Below are 22,190 nucleotides of genomic sequence, written 5' to 3'. Positions count from 1 at the left end.
GCTTCACTAGTTCCACTTTTTTTTCTCTCTCTTCTTCTAGTAACTTTTAAAGTTGTTAGTGCTCTAATCTTTGAAGGTTTAACTACATTGAAAATTCGAAAACTAAGCTTGTTCCTATGAATGATAGGTGGGTCCTAACTGTCATATAAACCACCTCTTTAAATATGTAGTGGATGCAAGGTTTGGTTTCGTTAGTGCTTTCTTTTTTGTTTTGTCTTTTCAAATCAATGACATACTTTACAGAATGTGCTTATTGCCCACAGGAAGGCTTGAAGCCACCTCTGCATCCACATAAAAAAATGGATTTTAATAAACTCATGATCTCTAATTCTTGTTTGCATTATTTTTGGTTTCTTTATGCTTTTACCCGTCTCTTTTTCTGCTCTCTGGCTCTTTCTTCCTACCAAGATTGACTCTTCTTGCTTCTCCATTTCCAATGCTGTTTTCTCCTGTTCTCTTTTCTTGTGTTTCCTTACAAGAATAAAAACTCTCTGGAGTTGAAAAACATTTCATCTGGCTGACCTTCTGACTATTTTTGGCCTCTTACAGAAAATGCTTTATCTAGGATGCAGAGACAATACAATTGCAGATGACATTAATGTGGACAGTGTCAGGGGTTGAAGTTCAATGCCTTTTATTTTCAGTTCTGTGTCTAAGTATTGGAAGCAAGGAATGGAAGACGAGTACTTAACCCTCACTTCTGACTTGGATATAATGAAGAAACACTCTGGGTAGTACATTTTTGTAAAATGTGCTATGATGGATGTTTGGAGTGGATAATAAGATCTTTGTATTATCATTTTATTACCAGAATGAAAAGATCAACTGTATATTAGTTATCACCAATTTCTTATGTAGATAAAAATGGAGAGCAATAAAGGATTGCAAAGTGTCAACCAGTGGCACTTAAGCAGTATTAGATTGCTTTGATCGGGCTGCCACTTGGCAGGCTACTTAAAAAGATAGGAGGAAAATTCTGGAGGCAGGCCTTTGTTAACATAAAGCAAATGTTCAGTTCAGAGCAGCTGCGTTGTACCTAAGAGCAGAGAATTGTAAAAGGGAGTCTTCTGTCTCAGCCCCCAAGCAGCAATCCATCACTTGGTTTGTCAAGTTCCATCACCCATTGCCTCTCAGTGACTGGTGCAATTTATCTGCCGAGGATATGAGCTACTTTGTTTTGTTACTTTGTTATTGTCCTTTTTGGTTTTGTTTTTAAGCTGAAAATATATATTAAGAAAAGGAAAAGGCAGTTTATAAATTATTATTTTTAGCAGAAACCTAAGAGAAATTGCATATGAAATATAGAGACCATAGACTTCTGGTGAAAAACAAATGGCTAAAATAAGCAAAGAGAGTTGACACATAATAATGAGCCTTTAGAAAAATATGAAAATTGGAGTAAAATGTAAGGAAAGCCCATTTGGATTATCCACATTTTAAATTTATGAGAATTTTAAAGAAAAGTGCAGTTTTTCTGTGCACATTTAAGTGACTATGTAGATTGGGCAAATTGTAATGTGAGGGCTTGCTAAGTAGAAGACTTGGGCCTATTTTAGTGGATAATTAATCTGTTCATTTCCTATATGCAAATGTAAAATGCTACAGTGTTTAAGAAGATTACTCTTCTGTGCAGGATAATAATTCATCTTGAAATCGGGCTCAATTATTAATTTTTCACTAAAGCATTTCCTTATCGCTATTGCAGAATGTTGTGCTCACAATAATGCAAACTTCCGGGCCAGTGTTGACCCAGTTCATCCAATCTTCAGTCATTGTTGAAAGCTGGCATTATAACAATGGCCTAGGTAGATATTGTCAGACGGACCTAGACAGTTTCAGGAGAAGTATCCTCAACTTGATATTCCCTTGGTTTCCGTGAAAAGGAATGTTTCTCTCACACAACCACACATCATCAAACGTAAAAGACCACAGCCTGTTGGTCAGATGTTTCTGTTTGTTTCATTAGAAAAAGCTGGTTTCTAAACATCCACTACTTCCTTCATCATCTTGAGTTTCTTCTTTCTTCTGTTTTATTTATTTATTGGTAGGGAGGTAGCACCGATTATAGCTTCTACTTTTTCATGTCTTCTGCTTACCCCTGGTGTCTCCTAGTTCATGATTTCTGTGCACGGCTATTTCCTGTGCATGTCTTTTGGCTTTTTGCTGCTCCAGTACTAACTGTTGACTCTGTATATGTTATGTATTCAAAATCCCCTGGACGGAGACTCTAGTGAATTCAATACTTATGCTTGTTCAATGGAGCAGAGAGTTCAAATTATATCACCTCATGAGCCATTGACCAGATTTTAGCTTTGGGGGCTGATGATCACTGATGACCCATGAATCTATAATTAGAGTGGGGCAGGGGGGCACACCATATACTTCCCTTAGGGGGATGCAGGAGCATTAGGCTTTCCACACAAACGTCTTTTCTCTAGGTTGTCTGATTATAAATGTTTTTACTGTAGCTGTAGAATACGCATGTGGATTACAATTTGTTCAGCAGTAATAGCTAACATATGGTGTATAAGTCAAGTGGACAAGTCTCTTTAAATCAGCGGGGAGCTGCAGGGGATCGTCAAATAATTTGGAAACTGAAATGGTCAGTGTGCTCAGGGCTCTTACCCATTTCTTTCACTGGTTACCAGTGGGAGCAGAGAGCAAGATGGGTAAGAAGTGCATTATGAAAACGGTTTCCCCAAAGGTAAAGTAAGAAATTCTGAGAGTATTTAAATCACTGTTATTTTTATTGTACTTGGCTTATTTGCTATTTGTTCTTCGAATGCATCGTTCATATAATTGTGATAATTCTTCACCCTGCCATTACCCTTCCAGGTGATCGGTTTCTAACTATAGACTTGAAATGTTCTATGCTTAGTGCTATTGAAATAAATTTCAAAGTCAGTTGTCTTTTTCTATAGATGATTATTGTAATTAAAATTGCTTTGGAAATGTAGGATTTAAGGTAAAGATCATCAGTTTTCTTTCAAAATTTGCATATGAAGGATGTACATAGCCAACGAAATTTATTCATTAAATTGTTCAGTACATAGTAAAGTCAGCCAATTTTGGAAATCAAGAAATTTCCAATGTAAAATGTGTACTAGTAGGAAATCTGAAAGTTTCGGAAATGTTTACATTTTACTAGATGCAAAAGAGATAGTTTATGACTGTGAAAACTAAAACCAAAATACTGAACTAACACAGTATAATGGCATCACGGAATTGCAGGTATGGATTTTTTTATGCATTATGAAAATGTCTAGTAAAAGAAAATTAAAAGGAAATTATTAAGAAGTTGTGCAAATATTCCCTTAGAATACACATGTATTTACCTAGTAGTGTTGAAATAGGCAGGCAAAAATGGAGGTAGAATATGACAATGATTCAGTAACTCCAAAAATAATAAAAATAGCAAAAATAATCACATATAGGAATTCTAAAAGTGACATTGTAGATGATGAGATTCCTAAAATGTTTTAATTGATCTTTCATTTATAAATTTAATTATTTTATTTGAAGATTTAGTTCAATAAATGAGCTGAGAAGCTTGACCCTGTCAAAAATAATATTTTGATAACTGATCAATTATTTAAACTTCGCAACTAGGTAAAATTCTTTTAGCCAATAAGCAATGAAGAAATAATCAGTATTTCCTATTTTTTGTTATCAATTATGAAATTGACAAGGAGCTGCAGTAACAGAATTGCTTTTCTACAATGTTTCTGTAAATGTTTATAGAACCTGATGAGATTGTGGGTAATTTTTAATTTCCTTTCTTTGTTCATCTAATTAAAAAATTTCCTACAATAACTTTTTCCTCTACTCAACAATTTAAAATAAGCTAACAAATGTGAATAAAGGCAAATGCTCTGTTAAGATATAGCTGAAAACAAACCCACCATTATTGAGGACAATCTAGGCCTACACTACATTATCTATTTGTATTATGGTATGTACATTTTAAATGCACATTTATATTGGGGACTAAATTTCCCACTAATTTTGACCTACAAAATAGAATGAGTCTGTTTTAAAGCAACACTTGGTACCTAATTAGAATAATATTCATTATTTGGAAGCTAGAGGAAACAGAAAATATACAAAAGTAGCTACCATTTCAGTCCTCGGAGGAAAAAAATTATTAATATCTTAAATGCTCTTATAACACATAATACCTTGCATATCAGCAAAATATTGAGGGACAGCTGAATCTTGCAAATTTTGTCTTACATTTAATGATATTCAGATGCATTTACATTAACAAAGATATGGAAAATAAAGCACAGGTAAAGCCATTGTTTCTTGAGTTACGCAAAAATATTTTTATGCAAAAATATACATTCTTTTTGGCCTTTTATAAAAAATTTTATAACAATTATACAGTAGCGTGTACTCAGACTCTAAGTGAAATGTGTTCCTTTAAAAATACAGGGTCATGGTGTGCAAATATTTTGCAATATGTACTTTTATTTTAACAACATATTGTAAGCATATGTCAAGCATGTGACTATAACATAGTATTTTTAGATATAACCTATTGTTTATCTCAGATTTAATGCCAAGATGATATAAAGTAGGTCCATGTCAGTGAGCCAGTTGAATAAAGATAAATTAGGGAGGAAGCAGACATGCCCAAAAGTTAGTTCTTTCAGGATTCATCAATGATTTCTGAACAGTCCAATGGGAACTGTTTGGAAGCATCTCTAAGCAAGAGCTTGAGAAATAAACCAGATTAGAATACTCATAAGTGACAAGATACTTCTAAGTGTGTTGGCGTAAGTTATCATCATTGACTGTAAGCCACTAAGGGGAAGCCTGACTAACAACTTTGCCGTAGGAAGATCAACCAGGGACAGGCACGCAGACATGACTTACTGCTTCCAGCAGGCGGTAGACCACCTCCGAGGGACCTCCAGGCACGAGCTCCTCAGATTAACCAAGTTTAACTTGGCGTAGGATTTCATTGCTGAAAGCCATTGATGTGACTGGGAAAGCACGGGGTAGAATACTCCCTGGGTAGGAGAGCACGCCATTCCTTTTAGAAGACCCTGATTCAAAGACAGCTTCAAAGAAGAGGCCCCAATATTTTTCCAATTTCTAAAGTAAATGATCAAAAAGAATAGCACTCAGGTGAGTGACTAACAGTTAGCCTGATAAATAAGCTAATGGTAAAAGAAACCAATTTAGTTAGCACTAGCTGCTGTTATAACATTAAAATTCAAAATAAAAAAGGATTTCATTGCTTGGAAAAAGTTTTTATTATGATTCTAATTTTCACATGATGGATGAATAAATTATCCTGAATTCTTTGTTCATAGCCTTCTTAGGGGCAGTCACTGAAAGACAGAGGGAAAATCAAAACAGATGAGATGCCACAGTTCATCATTCTGCAGACAAAATATCCCTTATCATAGTTCTTAGAATGTGTTCTCTTAAAAAAAAATAGGTTCGTGATGTTTACAATAAAAACCGAGAAATAAATTTTCAAGCATCATAATGATTTCTTAGTGGAAAAAAAAGGAATAGAACAAACTTTAAAAAGTCAGAAACTTGGATTTTTTTTTTTTTTCTAATATGCTTGTTTTTGGAGAAAATTTGTACAAGGATACCAGCAAAAGATTGAGGGACTGCTGAATCTTGCAAATTTAGTCTTACGTGTAATGATATTCAGATGCACTTACATTAACAAAGATATGGGAAATAAAACACAGGTAAAGCCATTGTTTCTTGAGTTATGCAAAAATATTTTTATGCAAAAATATACATTCTTCTTGGCCTTTCATAAAAATGCTATAACAATTTCGGTAATGTGTATTCAGATGATAAGTGATATATTTAATTAAATAATCATTGCATTTGTGACTATAATCATAGCTTGGCTTATGGAATATCAGATAGAGTATTTGTAAGTTTCCAAATGCTCAGTACCTGTATGCTTTTACTTTTTTTCCCCTTTATTAGATACCTTGGCATTGTGTATTGTGTAAGACATGCTTAAATAAGTATCAACATAAAATCAATATAAACTTTTTTCTTTTCAAGTTACACTAACATTGAATACCTCTTCAGTTTATAATGCTTACTCAAAAGCACATTAACTGTTTAGTACTTCATTTTATACCTGCAAGCTATCCTATTATGTGATAAGCATTTCTTGGAAATGAACTTTTTGTCCTTAAAATAAAGTCACAGTCCAAGTTTTTCCTTTCATTATGTTAAGTTTATTTTATTAAACTTGCCAGTTGAGCTAGATTAGATTTAGAGAGAGCTATTTTAAAACATTCATATATTTATATAATCGGTGTTTATTTTTACTGTGTTATAAATATAATTATATTTTTTAAAAGGTAAATTATATTTCTTAAAATGTATGTTTTTCACGTTTAAGATTATTTTACATCAGAGATATTTATCCTGGTTTGTCATAAATGGGTACAATCAATGTCAAAGCAATAGAGGCAAAATGTTTCTTATTAAAAGATTTAAACCTTGTTTATTTATTTGCCTAGAGCGATGATATTTAGCCAGCTATGGAGCAGGAGGTAAGGCAGCTACATATGCTGAAGTTTATTTTGTAGATAAAAGAATAGGGTTGGTGTGGGTTTGGAAAATGGCAGAGGGGTCTCTGTGGGGTGCTTTTTCCAGTTCTCCAAAGTGAAACCCTTTTGGAGGCAAGATCCATGTTTTCTTATAATTAAACACTCATTAAGTCTTGAATCCCCCAATTCCTAAGCCAGCTACTTACTTTGCATTTGGAAGTTACTGACTGCTGGTTTAGGTAATTTTGCTCTCTTAGGCTCAACACATCATTACATTTATTTTCAAGGGAACTAAGCAAAAAAAAGCTGTTTAAATAATTAACTAGAAAACTGAGTGAGTTACCCAGGGTCTACAACTGTACGACTTACCAGATTCTATGCTGCAAATATGAAAACAAAGGGATAAAACTTTCTATTTATCGATACTTCCTTGTGAATGTAGACATTAAAAGTTAATGGAATTACTTTTCATTAGCTATTTAGATTAATGGAATACCAAGAGGTATTTCATCTACCATAAGAAACAATCCAACAAAATCTATACAGTTACAGCCATTCAATGAATACTTGGTGAACGGCTGTTATGTTCAAGGCGCTGAACCATGGGACACAGGATATTTCCTATGAAATTGGAAGCCCACTGAAAGGAGAGAGTGACAATGTAGCACTGGTCACAGTAGTTGCTATTAACCTCACTGTGCCTGAGGGCTTACCTATTCCAGGCCTTGTTTAAAGTGATTAAAGTGCAGGAAGCTTATGCTGCGGAACATTTCCATTGTTAGCGTAGTTTACAGGTAAGAATACTGGAGACTCCAAGCACTTAGTTTCCCCAAGATCTCACAGCTAGAAACTGATGGAAACTGGATAAAAGCCCAGTCTGTGAGTCCAGGCACATGCGGTGGACCAAGATATGTACATTTTAGAAAGTTAACAAAACAAGAAAAGATTTAAATAAGGATCCAACCAAAACAAATACAGGGTCATTAAGTAGCATATAACGCCTTCATTTCTCTGATGGATTTTAAAAGGTTATCAGATGTCTTTCTCCTGTTGCTAGTTTTCATTTTTGAAAACCAAACATCTCTAAGCATAATGTGTTGACTTTGTATATTTTGCTGAAAGTGCTTTTTAATTGGGGAGGGATGTTTCTAGTATTTTTCATATAAAGAAATTTGTCTGTCATTAGGACTCTTTTAATGTCTCTTTGCTTGGACAGAAAAGGTGAATAGCTCTTTTTTTATAATATGTTTTATTGATTTTTAGGGCGAGAGGAAGGGAGAGGGAGAGGTGGAAACATCAATGATGAGAGAGAGTCACTGATGGGCCGCCTCCTGCTGCTCCCTCCTGGGGGTGAGCCTGCAAATCAGCACGTTCTCTGACTGGGAACCGAACCTTGACCTCTTGGTCCTGGTTTGACGCTCAGCCACTGCGCCACACCGGTTGGGCGTGAATAGCTCTTTGTAAGTTCATTCTGAACAGTTCTCAAGGATGTATTCATAGCTTAATTAGAGAGAGCTGAGGATGGATAGAGAAGACAGAGGAGTTACGTGGCTGGCCAGGTAGTTCAGTCTCAAGGTGGTTCGGGTGATTGGTCTGTCACCAAACCCAAGTCATGATTGGCACTAGGCCCGGCCAGCAAGACAGCTCTGCAACAGCCGACAGCTTCCCTGACACCCCAGAGGCCTTGTCACTAAGCGCAGACACTATGAGAGAGGTGACTCAGCTGTACCTCTTACCTGGATAAATGACATGTTTGCCTCCAGCCTTGTGTGCACATTCTTGAACACAGAGTTAATTAAGGGAAACTTTAAAAATAAATAAGCACCAAATATATAAACCTAATCGGGGCTGGCTTTCCCAGCGTGCGGCTTGTGTGGTCGCCCAGGACCCCATGCTTAGAGGGGCCTGGGCTTGGATTAATGCTCTGCTGTCACCGCCCTGAAATCCTTTAATTCATTTGACATTGGGCTCACAGATTATTTAGTCTGTCCTTCCCTTAGTAATGTCAGTGACTAGAAAAAGGAGATTCTGGAAGTACCATTTGCATGTGTCTAATCTTAATTTGTAATTAAATGTGAGAAATAAAAACAAAATAATTTTGTTTCCAATCCATTATCTAGAAATTGAGAAAGATAAAATAGAAATATTCAATGTGGAGAGTTACTCTCCTTTTATTTTCTTTCTAAAGCAGAGGTCATATTATTTTTTTAAAGAAAATTTTTTTAAACCAGAAACTAATGGCAGACTGCAGGTGTCATAATTACAACCTGAGAGGCAGGCGCTCTTGTCATTTGCAGGTAGGAAGGGCTGCCGCCAGGAACCAGGACTCAGGCGTCAAGCAGGGTGGCCTTTGCTTCTGTTTCTCCGGCTTTTCTCTCTTCCCATTATTGTCACAGTGACAGGCGTGTTTCCACCTTCCCAGGGGAGGCTGTTGTCCTCAACATCAACTGTCAAGTAAAACTTGGTAGTACCTGGAGAAGTTGATACAGATAAGCCTAATTTTATACACACACACAAATATCATCCATTTTAATAAAGGCCATGGTTCTAAATTTGTGGAACAGGGAAGGCAACTAGATTTTATAAGTAGGAGGGCTTTGCAATTGGCTTATGACATTTAAAACCTTAAATTGCTTTTGGTTTTTGTTGCTGTTGTGGTTATTGATAAGAAAACTGAGACTAAGCCCAGGAAAAGAATTAGACTGAGTATCATTACAGTTGTGTTGGATTTAATGGCAACATTGAATCTAAGACTCAGGTCTCCTGACTCTTAAGTTCTTGAATATTTTTAAACCATTACTTATTTCTTTATACTTAGTGTAAAAGTTTATGAGAAAGGGAAACTTAAATTGTCTCAGCCCACAGACTGACTGCCTGTTTCAATAAGCAGCTTTATTGAAACACAGACACACCCACTTGTTTATATATAGGCTGCTGAAATGTGTAACTCCATTACTGGATGTTATAGGCAGTTTCTTGATCTAAAACAGTTGAACAGTCATGTATAAATATAGAATTAATTTCTATGTATAAGGCAATGCTAGTTTTTTAAAAAGATGTGTAGCATAACTAGGGACACTTTAAGATCCACTCTCACATCCTGCTCGTCCTTAGTCGGGATAACTGTGGTTGAAAAGACACAGCCTATTCTTAGCACAATGGAGATAGAAAATGGACCGTTTCTAGGAGGCAAATGAGATGGATCCCGACCTGCTTTATCGTCTATACAGCAGGGTAGGTTATGCATTTGCAGAAGCTCCTGTAAGAATCCTCACGCTCAGTCAGTGGTTTAATTTTCAGCAAGCAGATTAGCCACTGACATAACTAGGTAGAGTTACAAAGCAGAAATTACTTATATTTGATGTGTAAGGCAGTGAAAAGGAAAGTCAAAACCAAGCCGTTTGAACTGTACTGAGAGATAAGGTACTTGATACAGGTGGTCCATTCATGTATTTAGCATCTTTAAAATAGAACAGTAGAGGGAGATTGCTACCTAAAGGGTATGTAAGTCTCAGCTTTGTGACCCACAGTGTGTTTTAAAAAATCAAAAGATAATTGGTATGGGTCTGATCTTCTCAAACCACATCCATCTTTCAGCTCCACATTTTAGTCTCCTAGACGCCTTCGATCATACTGCCTCATAGATTTCTCAGCTTTGTTTTATGCTTTTTTTATTCCTCTTTACTATTTTTTTTTTTTTGTCTACATTAAAAAACAAGTATAAGTAGTTCACAGGACATTTGCACGCAAGGCTTTCTTCTAAAAAGGATCCAAAGTTAGTATTATATGCATCTTGTCATATGTAATTTTGTTCCAAATATACATATGTGTATATAAATAAAATTGGTTCCAAAATATGAAAATGAATTTAAAATACACTTGTAAGCAAACCCGAAATCAGTAAATAAAGGCTTGTTTAATCTTGTGGGAGGTACATTTATCAACTAACCTCCCATGGACTTATCTGCAAAATGAGACAGTTGGATTATTTGTATATCCCTTGGAAGGTATTGTTTTCTTCATTAAATAATTCACTTATTGATTTATGCTCAATACTTTTCAATAGAATTTAAAGGGACTAACAAAAGTAATTTTAACTAATTGGGGGAGGAAAGCCAGTATGCCAAAAAAGAATTGCTTTAAAGAGAAAGATGAAGTTGCTAAAATTATGTGCACATCCTAAATCTTGGTGTCCTGGTGCACAGAAATAAGGCAAGGCAATCTGTTCCCCAGCTCACATGATACAAGAGGAAATGACTGACAAATCTTCAGAAAAGCCCATGAACTTGGACTTGTATTTAAGGGTGTGTTGAGAACGGAGGCTAGAGACAGACCACAATGGCAGTGTTCAATACCTCTGGGTCTTGTTAGACATAATAAGTGACTTTCTGGTAAAATAGTTTTTTGATTCATAAACTACAATTTTTTTTTTTTTTTGGTAAATCAAATCTAATTTTAAAAGCAAAGGGTTACGTGCAAAAGATATTTTAAAAAGCTTTTGCTGGAGTTTCTGATAAAATCATCTTTTACCCGCAGAGATAAATGAGCCCCCTGGAGGGTTCTGTGGGGTCCAGGGTTCCCGGGTGATGCCTGGGGCCCAGTTAGCCTGCCACTTTAACTTGTTGCAACTGCCCCTTTATATGGTTTTTATTCTCCTTATGCAAGATTACAGGGGAGGGGGATTCCACTGCTTTAAAAAGAATGATAAACCACTGCCCTCCTGTAGCTCCTGGGTTTTCACAGTGCACAACTGTATTTGTTCTGAGGAAGGGAAAGTCAGAGGCACACTGGGCCCGTCTCCAACGCTGCCAGCCTGCCCTGGTGATTGGAACCGGGGCGAGAATCCTGTACCACAGCTCAGAGAAAGGGTGCCTTAAGGATGGCTTCACTCTGTCACCACACAGCCTTCGGATCAGCGATTTTGTTTTCTAAGTGAACTTGTCCATGAAGCAGGGGCATGTCCTGCTCCACAGAATGGTGCATTTCCCGCTCCTGTCTCATCATTTATTGATTATTTGGGGCTGTGTTCTATTGGGGACACCAAGAGGACAAAAACAGTTTTCCCCCTTAAAGTTTGACTATATAAATTAATAAACACATTTTTTTAGAATGCTTCAATATTGCCCTACTAGTTTCATTCGAGTTTAGCAATAGGTCTAGAATAACTCTCCTTAAAGTTCTCTCTGCTCTCTCCCTGCCCATGTCAAAAGAAAAATGAAATTAACAATAGCAAAAATGATAGTAATGAAAATGTTATAAATTTAGAGAACGTCCCATTTGCACTCTTTCATGTAGCCGCAAGGTGGGAAGATGGTACAGAGAAGTTCTGGTCCTTCCAAGAATGACAGAGTTAAAAGTTGGCTATAAGAGAGTATTTGCTTTTATCAATCATTCTTATTACACAGATAAAAATATAAGAAATAAGGAAGATAAATGACTTACTTAAGGTAGCACAGTTAGTTGATAACAGACAGGGACAAAAATCCAATTTTCACCACCATCTCCTCCCATAGTGAAAGTGGAGATGAAAAGTAATTTGCAAACGTTGTTACTAATCTGACCAAAAACAGCTACCATCTTTTACATGTATCTCTGACTGGTTAAATCAGTGTTCTGTAAGAGTAGTAGATTTCAAAGAAAAATTTGTTTGGCTAACTGGTAATCTCTCATTTCCTGTTGCCCCTTAAATTGTGGTTATTTCCAAACCCTCTTAGGAGTAAAATCTTAGAGCCACCTGGAATTCACAAATGGGTAAGTATTAATAGGACAATTAACTTGAACTAGATTGAGGAAATCTAAATTTTTTATTGTGTCTACCACTATCTGTAATTAATAAGTTTTACTTACAGAGTGATCAGAAAATCCAGTGAATATCACTAACTAGAGAACAGTTATAGCATGGCTTAAACTTTTCAAAAGACTGGCGCTTTTACTAAGCCTTATTTATTCTTCCTTGGTTTTCAACTTGGATGCAGTTCAAATAGCTGTCATGGACCAAACCGTAGACTCATATCTTGTTGTTCTTTGAAAAGTTCACTTTAGTTCGGCATAATATAATGGGCAGAATAATTTTTAAAATTTCAATAGATTGACAGTCTGGAGACCTGGACTGCACAGTTAAGTAGTGACCAGAGGAACATCATCTAACCACTTTAGACCTCAGGTTCTTTGTTTGTAGATGGCTCAGTGAATTTCCATACCTCCCATGCCCCTTCTAGTTCTAAAATTCTTTAAAACAACACTAGCCTATAGAGCTGGATTTTGATCCAGTCTGGCAAATATTACATGTGGGCATTCAGCCGCATTGTACTTTTGCTATCTGCATATTGTTTTGGGAGCTGTGGAAAGGACTCTGGAATGGAGATGGAATATCTAAAGATCAATCAGAAATTCACTCCTTACTGACTGAGACTTATAATATACTCAACCTTTCTCAATCTGCTTTTTTTAACTAAAAAATGGAAAAAACTACGTTTCTGTGGCTTAAATAATAGATTATAGTAAGAATCAAGTATAAAATTACATATAAGTGGTAACTCCCTACAAAACACAAGGAATGATTGTCTTTAAAATGGAAGCAATGCTATGAACTTTCCTTAAACTCTTTAAAACATTGCTCACTATCTCAGTCTGCTAAGGCTACTATAACAAAATGCCATGAACTGGGTGGCTTACACCACAGATGTTTATTTTTCATAGTTTTGGAAGCTGACAAGTCTAAGATCAAGGTGCTGGCAGGTTTGGGCTTTGGTTAGGGCTCTCATCCTGGCTTGCAGATGGCCACCATATTTTTGTATCCTCACATGGCAGAGAGAAAGAACTCCAATGTCTCTTTCTCTTCTTATAGGAGCACTAATTCCATCATGGGGGCTCTACTCTCATGACCTCACTTAGACCTAATTCCCTCACAAAGGCCCCACTCCCTAATACCATCGCATTAAGCATCAATGCTAAAGATGTGAATGTTTGATCTATAACACATTAATGTGGGGGGGACATCTTTTGATATCCCCAAAGAAAGAAGAAATCTCAAAAAGAACTCAGATTTTTAATGACTTGAGTGACTGTAATTTTGCCTTTCAAATCTAGACAAGAGGACAAATGACTCTCTCAAACTCAGAATTTCAATAGTTAAGAACCTTTATCAATTCCATGTGTTTTAAATATCTAAGAATGTGAGATCTCAAAGGCATTGTAAAGATCAGCTAGACCTTCTCTTCACTTTATAAGTTGAGATGTTAATTAAGACCACCAGAAACTGAATCACTTTGTAGATTGCTGATTATGAGTGGATCACGCCCCAAATAAATGGCCTTTCCTCTATATATGCCTTTAGTACCAGTCCCTTCAGTATTCCCAGTTACAGGTACAGTGTATTGTTAGGGTTGTTCTTCCATCGTGACTCAGAGGGTAGTTAACATTTGCTATCATTGTGATCATTCTGTAGAGCAAGCTGGAAGTCATGATGAGCAAATTTTCCACCCCCTTCGTTCAGATATGGGGAAAACAAAATGTAAGTTGCCAGCCAAGGGTCACATAGCTGGGAGGCAGGATAACGCAAGGGAAGGTGTGCAGGCTTTGAGTAGGGGCCAATCTGGGATGGAACACCTTTCTATCACAGTCTACTCTATGACCTTGGGACAAGGAATTTCAGTTTTCTAGGCCTTTAATTCCACATCTGTAAAATGATGATAATGTAAAGATGAAGTAAGTTAACAGATAAAAGTGCCTGGAACATAATAAGCATTTCCCAGCCCCCGACTTCTTTCTTAGAAGCAAATCAAGGACTAGCAAGCACAGTTCTTAGATCCCTGTCCAGCGCTCTCTTTATCACACTCCATGTTGCATGGATAACATCCTGTTGAGCTGAGAATATTAAGTGCATTTTTAAAAGCCTTGTCTTCCAAAATCAATCTCTTCACATTTTTAATAATGCAAGAAAGGAGCTTGACGTTGCCCCACAGAGATTTTTATGAACCCAAGGGTTATTTTTAATTGGATTTTGTGCCTGTTGTTATGGAAATCGTTGTTTCATAGATTAAGCATTATGACTTTACTGCAAGATCAAGCCCAGGATGGGGTATAATGGTGATATCACCCTTAAGCTTCTTTTTCTTGACAAAACACTTCTAAAATTAAGAGAACGGGAGTGGAGCTGCTTCAAAAGCGCACATTTCTAAGGGGGGGGGAAAAGATCTCCCCTATAAAAATAGCTTAAAATGATATATTCTCTTTGCAGAGATCAAAACTAAGAATGACCCTTGCTGCCAGTAGGACGCTAAGATTCTGCAGAGCTATTAGACACTTCTTTCTTCACTATTGAAACTAGAAAGAGTTCCTTTCATCCTGGAACTTGCTTTCAACATTTGGTCTCAAAGCATTTTTGCAGTTGCTGAACTAACAGGCTTCCTCTAGTTATTTAGTGATAAATCTCTTAAAACTGTTCTATCTAGACGGGCTTTTATTCATGTATCCGGATGAATGTAACTTTTCTAAAGAAACAACAAGAGATGATCTCCAGTCTTCATGATGGCCCTATTTAAAGAATTAGGCAGTTCATCCTACAAAATCTACAGAATCTAGTTCATCCTACAAAATTATATCACTGGCTTATTTTATGCTCCAGAGAAACCCCAACCAAGGAATGCAGACCTCCTATCATCAGTAACATCCTAAGAGAGACATCAGGGAGCTGGGGGGATGGTCTGCAGTACTGAAAGCAAACAATGAATGATCTCTTGTCGGACTGACTACTGAGGTTTCTTCTCCGTGGTTCCCTTATTTATTTTTTTCTCTTTTGGTCTCTCTCCCCATTGGCATTTTAGTTTGTCCTATGCTCCTTGGACATTGATTGGTTTTGTTGACAGAATTTAGTTGAAGAAATTGTGGAGCAAATCCTGATCCAGAATCAGATGAAAGTCATTAAACTCAATGATGTCATGTACTAGTAAATTTCATCACTTTAAAAACTGAAATCCATCACCAAATAATGTATCTTTAAAAACCAAATAATGTATCTTTAAAAACTTTTCACTATTTTTCTCAATGAATCATAATGTCAGATCAGTTGAAGTGCTTACTTTCCTATAAAAATTTTCTAGTTATACTAAAAGCTATTTTCCCTTGTTTTATTTTTAAGTAGAAGAGGGACATTTGTCTAACTTTGCCATTTCAATAATTTCCACAGAAAAACTTTCTGAGATAATCTGTCTGTTCTAAGCCAGTTTAAATTTCATAGATAAATGGAATTTCGACTGCCATAGACTCACTGGCGGTTACTGTCTCGGTTACACTTCTTTCCCTCTTTCTTTTGGTTTTCACCTGGGAATCCCTGCCCTCTACTGATGGTGTTTAATATCACTTTTTATTCCTTCCCACCCACTATGTGGCCCTTTTTTGTCTGTGACTTCCGTTTTCTTCATTTTCTAAGAGTCAATACTTTTACCTACACTCAGTTTCTGTGCCTCCACTAGACTTAGTTTTCAGACGCAGCATTTCCTTAAGTGTAAGACCTTGGTGAACGCTGGAAGTACGTGAGGTCAGAGCGAAGAGCAGCCCTCACGCAGGGTGGGACCCACAGCGGCCTCCTCTCCGGAGTCTAATCCAGCCAGTGGCCACTCGCTGAAAATGGTTCACGGTCATATCTCTCCAGGAATCAGAGGGTACATGACTGCCGGCTGCTACATGAGCAAAGAAGTGATAGCTGCAAAAATCAGAGACCTCCTTGGGGGGAAAAGGGGTGTGCAAGTGTGGGAGGCTTCCCGGTGCTGTGTTGACTGTGCCTATTTATGACAACAGGTTCATTCGCTTGTCTTAGATCAACACATAATGTTAAAGAGTCTTCTTAACGTTTCACACCAGAATGTCTGTTAACTTGTCATTTTCCTTGCTTGCTATGACTCTAATGGGCTTGAAAGTTGATCCAGCCAGTCTCCTCTCCCTCTCTCTCTCTCTCTCTCTCTCTCTCTCTCTCTCTCCTTTCTCCCCTATCTCTCGCATTTCTTCTCTCTCCTCCCTCTCCCTCGCTTTCCCCCTTTCTTTGTCTCTTTCTCTCACTCTCTGTGAGGTTCATTTGCTTGCCTGATTCTGAGTGTCCATAATGACTGTTTGGCATATTCTACAGGCAAAGGTCCCGAGACCCTTTTTGCCGGCTATAACCTCAATGATAATGAATGGCACACAGTGCGTGTGGTTCGTCGAGGAAAAAGTTTAAAGCTAACGGTGGATGACCAACAGGCCATGACAGGTAAACCCCACTGTCCCCATTACCCTCTCTTTTTCTGGAGCTTTAGACTTTCCCATTTACTGCAGGTGACTGAAATCCATGTGCACAACTTGAAGCTGATACAGAGTTCTTTTTTTGTATGTGTGTGGTTTGTCTTTCAGTGTTCTTTCCTTTTTTTAAAAAAATATTTTATTAAATTTATTGGGGTGACATTGGTTAATAAGATTATATAGCTTTCAAGTGTACATTTCTATAATCATGATCTGTATATTGCACTGTGTGCCCACCACCCAAAATCAAATCATCTTCTGTCACCATATATTTGCCCCCCTTTCCCCTTTACTGCCCCCACACCCCCTTCCCTCTGGAAACCACCATACTCTTGTCTGTGTCTATAAGTTTCAATTTTATATTCCACATGTGATTGATATATGGTTCTTAGCTTTTTCTGACTTATTTCACTTAGCACAATATTCTCAAGGTCCATCCATGTTGTTGCAAATGTCAGTATTTCATCTGTTCTTATGGCTGAATAGTATCCCATGGAATATATGTACCATATCTTCTTTACCCAGTCATCTATCAAAGGACATTTCAATTGTTTCCGTGTCTTTGCCACCATGAATGATGCTGCAATTAATATAGGGGGTGCATATATCTTTGCAAATAAATGTTTTCAAATTTTTCCGGTAGATACTCAGAAGAGGGATTGCTGGGTCATATGGTAACTCTATTCTTAATTTTTTGAGGAACCTCCATGCTGTTTTCCGTAGCGGCTGTACCAGTTTACATTCCCACCAGGTTCCTTTTTCTCCACAACCTCTCCAACACTTGTTATTACTTGTCTTGTTGATAATAACCATTCTAAGAGGTGTGAGGTAAAATCTCATTGTAGTTTTGATTTGCATTTTCTTAATAGGTAGTGAAGTTGAGCATCTTTTCATATATCTATTAGCCATTTGGATGTGTTCTTGGCAGAAGTGTCTGTTCAGGTCCTCTGCCCAGTTTTTAATTGGATTGTTTGTTTGGCGTTAAGTTGTATGAGTTCTTTATATATTTTGGATATTAACCCCTTATCAGAGCTATTGTTTGCAAATATCTCCTCGCATTTGGTTGGTTGCCTTTTTGTTTCCTTGGAATTTTCTTTTGTTGTGCAGAAGCTTTTTAGTCCCATTCATTTACTTTTGCCTTTACTTCCCTTGCTTTTGGAATCAAGGTCATAATATGTTTTCTAAGACCAAGGTCCAGAAGTTTAGTGCCTATTTTCTCAGAAACAATTTTATTTACTAAGCAGCATGTTAAGTGTTTTACCTCTCAAATGAACAACACATTCATATCATGTTTTTATCTATTTAATAATTCAAGAAGAACTTAACGATTATAAAATTTTTAAGTTTGTGGCTTGATATATCTCTTCGTGTCTCATAAATATTGAAGTCATTGTTCACATTGCCAATTTCTGTTCAGTTTCTTTGTTTCTTCTATAGTTTGGTGATGCACAGCAGCCTGTTACACTTTTTAGCTTCCAAGTACATTGATGAACATGCTGGAATTCTGTTAGGTGAACTGCTTTTTCCTTATAAGTTATAATAGATCATTCTTGGCCATTTACTCCAGTTAGTTAAACTCTAATATTAAGGATGTCAAGTTCAATCCCTGATTTGTAGATTCCTAACTGAGGTGAGCTATATAAAGCTCCACCCCAGAGACACAGGGGAACTTAATGAAAGAGTATTCGGTGGGCCTTTACTCTCTCTGCTGAAAATAACTTCAAGCACATGACCTGCTGGGATACAGCTCCTTTTTCTTCTTTAGAGAACATCTTCATGTTAACTATTGTAGTACAAGGCAAAGATGGCCCTTGGGCAGCACAGAAGCATCTGTTTTACATTCATGCAAGGTGGGGGGGGTGGGGGGGGTGGGATGTTCCCATAATCAGAGATCAGTTGATTCCATCAATGTGGAAATATCATATATGGGATTTTAACTTTTGAGAGAATTATTCCTGAGTTCAAAGGAGGCAAACTGCCAATTCATAGATCTCTTAGTATCCTATTTCATTAGTCTTTAATGGCTTTTCAAACATGTTTTCTACATGTAGGTGCAACTTCACTCTGTTTCAAATCATCTGAAGAGCTTTGAAAGGATCAATTTCTAGCCTGACGCCATGAAAGTCTGGGGGGAGCACGGTGATTTTTTTTTTTCTTAAAATCTCTTCAGAGGACTCTCATGCATATGGTCCATGGATTGGCATTGAGAGACCCCTGCTATCATATGTCTTTTTATTCTCTGAGGAAGAAAATTAACCAGAGAACCATGACCAGAGCTTTTATTCAGAATTGCCGAGTATGAGTAAGCTCTGAAGGAGTTGTATGAACTTAGGGAAGGGAGGCAGAGCTTTTGCAGAGCTTTGGCTGAAGTGTAAGCTGAAGTTCAGCTAGTTTTCATCAGGAAGCTAGTTCCAGGAAGATGAATGAATAGTTTTTGTAGATTAGCACCCATTGTTTGGACAACTGGAGTTTTGTGAAGAGGGCTAGAAATGAGCAGATAAGGTCTAAGTGGCTTATGTTTCTTTGAAATACCATTATTACCAGAACTGAGAAGAGAACCTAGATGTGTTGTTTGTTAGATTGTTTGCCTTTGACTCATGGTCCATTATGCCTTACGAAAAGGACAGTTTTCCAAGTTTGTACCTTGAACTGCAAGAACTCTGCTGCTTCTGATCTAAATGGAGCAAAGAGTCTTTGCTGACCCCTATAGCTGAAGGGCAGTGGCCCAGTCTCCCTATGTTTGCCTCACCAATTCTATCTGAATCTCTGGACCTCACCAGAGAGCAAGTTGCTGGCACTCAGTACTCCTAAATCCCACCAACTCTTTCCTGGTCAGTGGTGATCTCCTTATTGTCTCTTTCAATCCTCATATGTGTTCTGCTCTCTTCTTTTCTATTTTGGAAACACCTTGAATCAGGCCATTGCAAAAGACTAGAAAAAACATCGTCTTCCAGCAGCTTCCACTCTCTGCCAAGAAAAAGCCTTTGAAGCAACATGGTACAAAGGACTTGGCTAGCTTCTTATATTGAAGGAAAGGCAAAATATAAACTAGCATTTCAGGAAATTAGCCTGCCACTTACTATTTCTCAAGATTGCCAAGGCCTTAGAGCAGAAATTAGATTCTACCCACTGCTCTGTAGGAATTGAATATATTTTTTTTCAATTGTGGGAACCAACATGCTCTTTCCGAGTGTAAAGATGATAAGGGAACACAAGCCGAGTCAACATTGATAATTCACCTAAATTAGGCATTTTCCTCCCAATATTCCACCCCACCTCTTTCCTTCCTCCAATTCCCAGCATTTTGCTGCTCAGAGCTAAAGACAATTTTTTCTTTTCTGTGGTAATTTACCTTTAATTGATGAGTTTTCATCAGGGTGATTTGTGGGATTATGTTTTGTCAAAGATCTCATGAAAGTGAATAAGTCATAATAAAAAAGTCAGCCACAACTGATATTGTTAGAAATGGTTTCCAAAGATAACAATGGAAACTTGCCATTGAGGCTTAAGTCTAGGATGGAATTTTTTTCAGACACTCTAGTGGCCACTTGAAGCCACCTATGTATCAGGAAAGCAATGGGGATTTCTTATTAGGTTTTACAAAAAGTCAGAAATCACTGAAAAGGAACATTTTTGAAAAGGAAAGCACTAACGACTCTGCATGCAAAATCCCACATTTGACCACATCTTTAAGTTACAGTTATATATACACTGTTAAGTCAAGTGTCTATCGAACACAGGACAGTCCATACTCAGGCTGTTCTTGGAAATGTCTGCCCCTCAGCTGGGCGATGAAGACAGCAGTTACCAGCAAAGACGCCCAAAAGGAGAGATTTCTGAGGATTCAGATGGGAAAGGGTTCTATAAAATACATGGGGTTCCCAAGTGGAGAGTCCTTGGGTTTCAACTCGTCACTCTGTCTGTCAAAAGTCTGGAATTGTGTGTTTTGTATGTGTGCTTATGTTAGCGTGTGTGTCTTTCACTGAACAGCTTTCACTTAAGCCTGGAAGCTGGGCGTCATCACTAACCTCCTTTCCATCCTGAACATCATTAGTAAATCCTGCGGATTATATCTGCACAATGATCTTATTTTGTTCTTTCTTTTTCATGTCTGCTGTAATCACCCTAGTCCAAACTCTCTCCGTGAGAGAGATTAAACACACACACACACACTCGCACACTCACATGCACGCACGCACACGTACACGCCCACGCCCACCCTGACTCACGGCTCCCACCTGCCTAAAACCCTGCAGTAGCTCCTGGAGTAATCAGGAGGTGCCCTGGTAGCTGAGCCCTGACCCTCTTTTCCGTCTGATGTGAGCCGCTAACCTCACTTCCTCATGACTTTCTAGCCACACTTTTTAGTCCTTTTGCTCCCGAGAGCCTTTGTTGATTTGTACTCTCGGAATCCATCTGCCCATTCCTCTTCTCCTGTCTTAGCATAGCTTTCTCTTTTTAATCCTTCAAATTCAAGTTAAATATCAACTCAGGTATTTCTCCCATTTTATATTCACCAACACGGTAATAATCGGCTCATCAAATTCCTAACATTTTTCTGAGTGTTGTCCTCGTGTGCTTAGTTATTTCCTGACATGTTTTTGTCTGCCTTCTTCCAACAGGCTGTGAGTTTTGTGAAAACAGGGTCCATGTCTGCTCCTCCTACCACTGTTTTTTAATTTCCTGACACATACACGTACTACATACTCATAACCCTAAGTGAATTAGCAGGTCAGTGTAAGCCTGGCCGGTTGCTTCCTTCCGCAGCAGCAAGTAACCCAACTCTGGGCAAGGCTGCACCTAAAGTAGCTGATCTTGCTATCAGTTTAGGTCAAAAGATTTGATTTAGATATTGAGATTATTATGCAAACACACCATCTGGGTGGGTTGTTTTTTTTGTTTTGTTTTGTTTTGTTTTTTATCAGAAATGATCACCAATCTGCTCTACTCCAGTCACTTTGATCAGAGGCATTTTGCTAATTTCAAATTCTTCTTCCTGCGAACTCTCTGGAAAAGACAGTGGGTTTTTAAATGGTCAGAGCCTTAAACATGTTTCTCCTTTAAAGTCCTTAATTTTTAAAATCAATGTATGTATACAAGTGTAGAGACGGCTACATTACTTAGAGAGGATTAAACACTGGAATAAAGTCTGAGGGAAAAAGAGTTTTTTAAAGGCAGCAGTTAATGTTTTCTCAGTCAGTGGATAATGGCTTCGAGGTGCTAATTCTCTCCCTGGAGCCAGCATATCCGCTATTACTGTCAAGGCAATTTATATGCGCGTATTAAAGAAAGAATAGCCTCTTGAACAAGGGCCATAATGATTTTTCTTGTAACTGGGCTGTGGCTTCTCCACCACTATTTTACTACGTTTTT

The 22,190-nt window shown here is 37.5% G+C and overlaps 1 protein-coding gene across 17 annotated transcripts in view; it reads left to right on the top strand.

The window, feature by feature from the left end:
* NRXN1 (neurexin 1) overlaps window positions 1-22,190 on the top strand; it is a 916,928-nt gene that overhangs the window by 426,171 nt on the left and 468,567 nt on the right. For all 17 annotated transcript variants that reach the window (XM_081155805.1, XM_081155804.1, XM_081155817.1 and 14 more), the window contains one exon: window positions 16,666-16,788. In XM_081155805.1, coding sequence (XP_081011931.1) covers window positions 16,666-16,788 — 123 coding nt within the window. The remainder of the gene's footprint in view (window positions 1-16,665; window positions 16,789-22,190) is intronic.

This window comes from Miniopterus schreibersii (genome assembly GCF_964146895.1).
Source record: "Miniopterus schreibersii genome assembly, chromosome: 13".
Classification (NCBI taxonomy): Eukaryota; Metazoa; Chordata; class Mammalia; order Chiroptera; family Miniopteridae; genus Miniopterus; species Miniopterus schreibersii.
The sequence above is the reverse complement of the archived record's forward strand: the minus strand, read 5'-3'. Positions and strand labels throughout refer to the sequence as shown.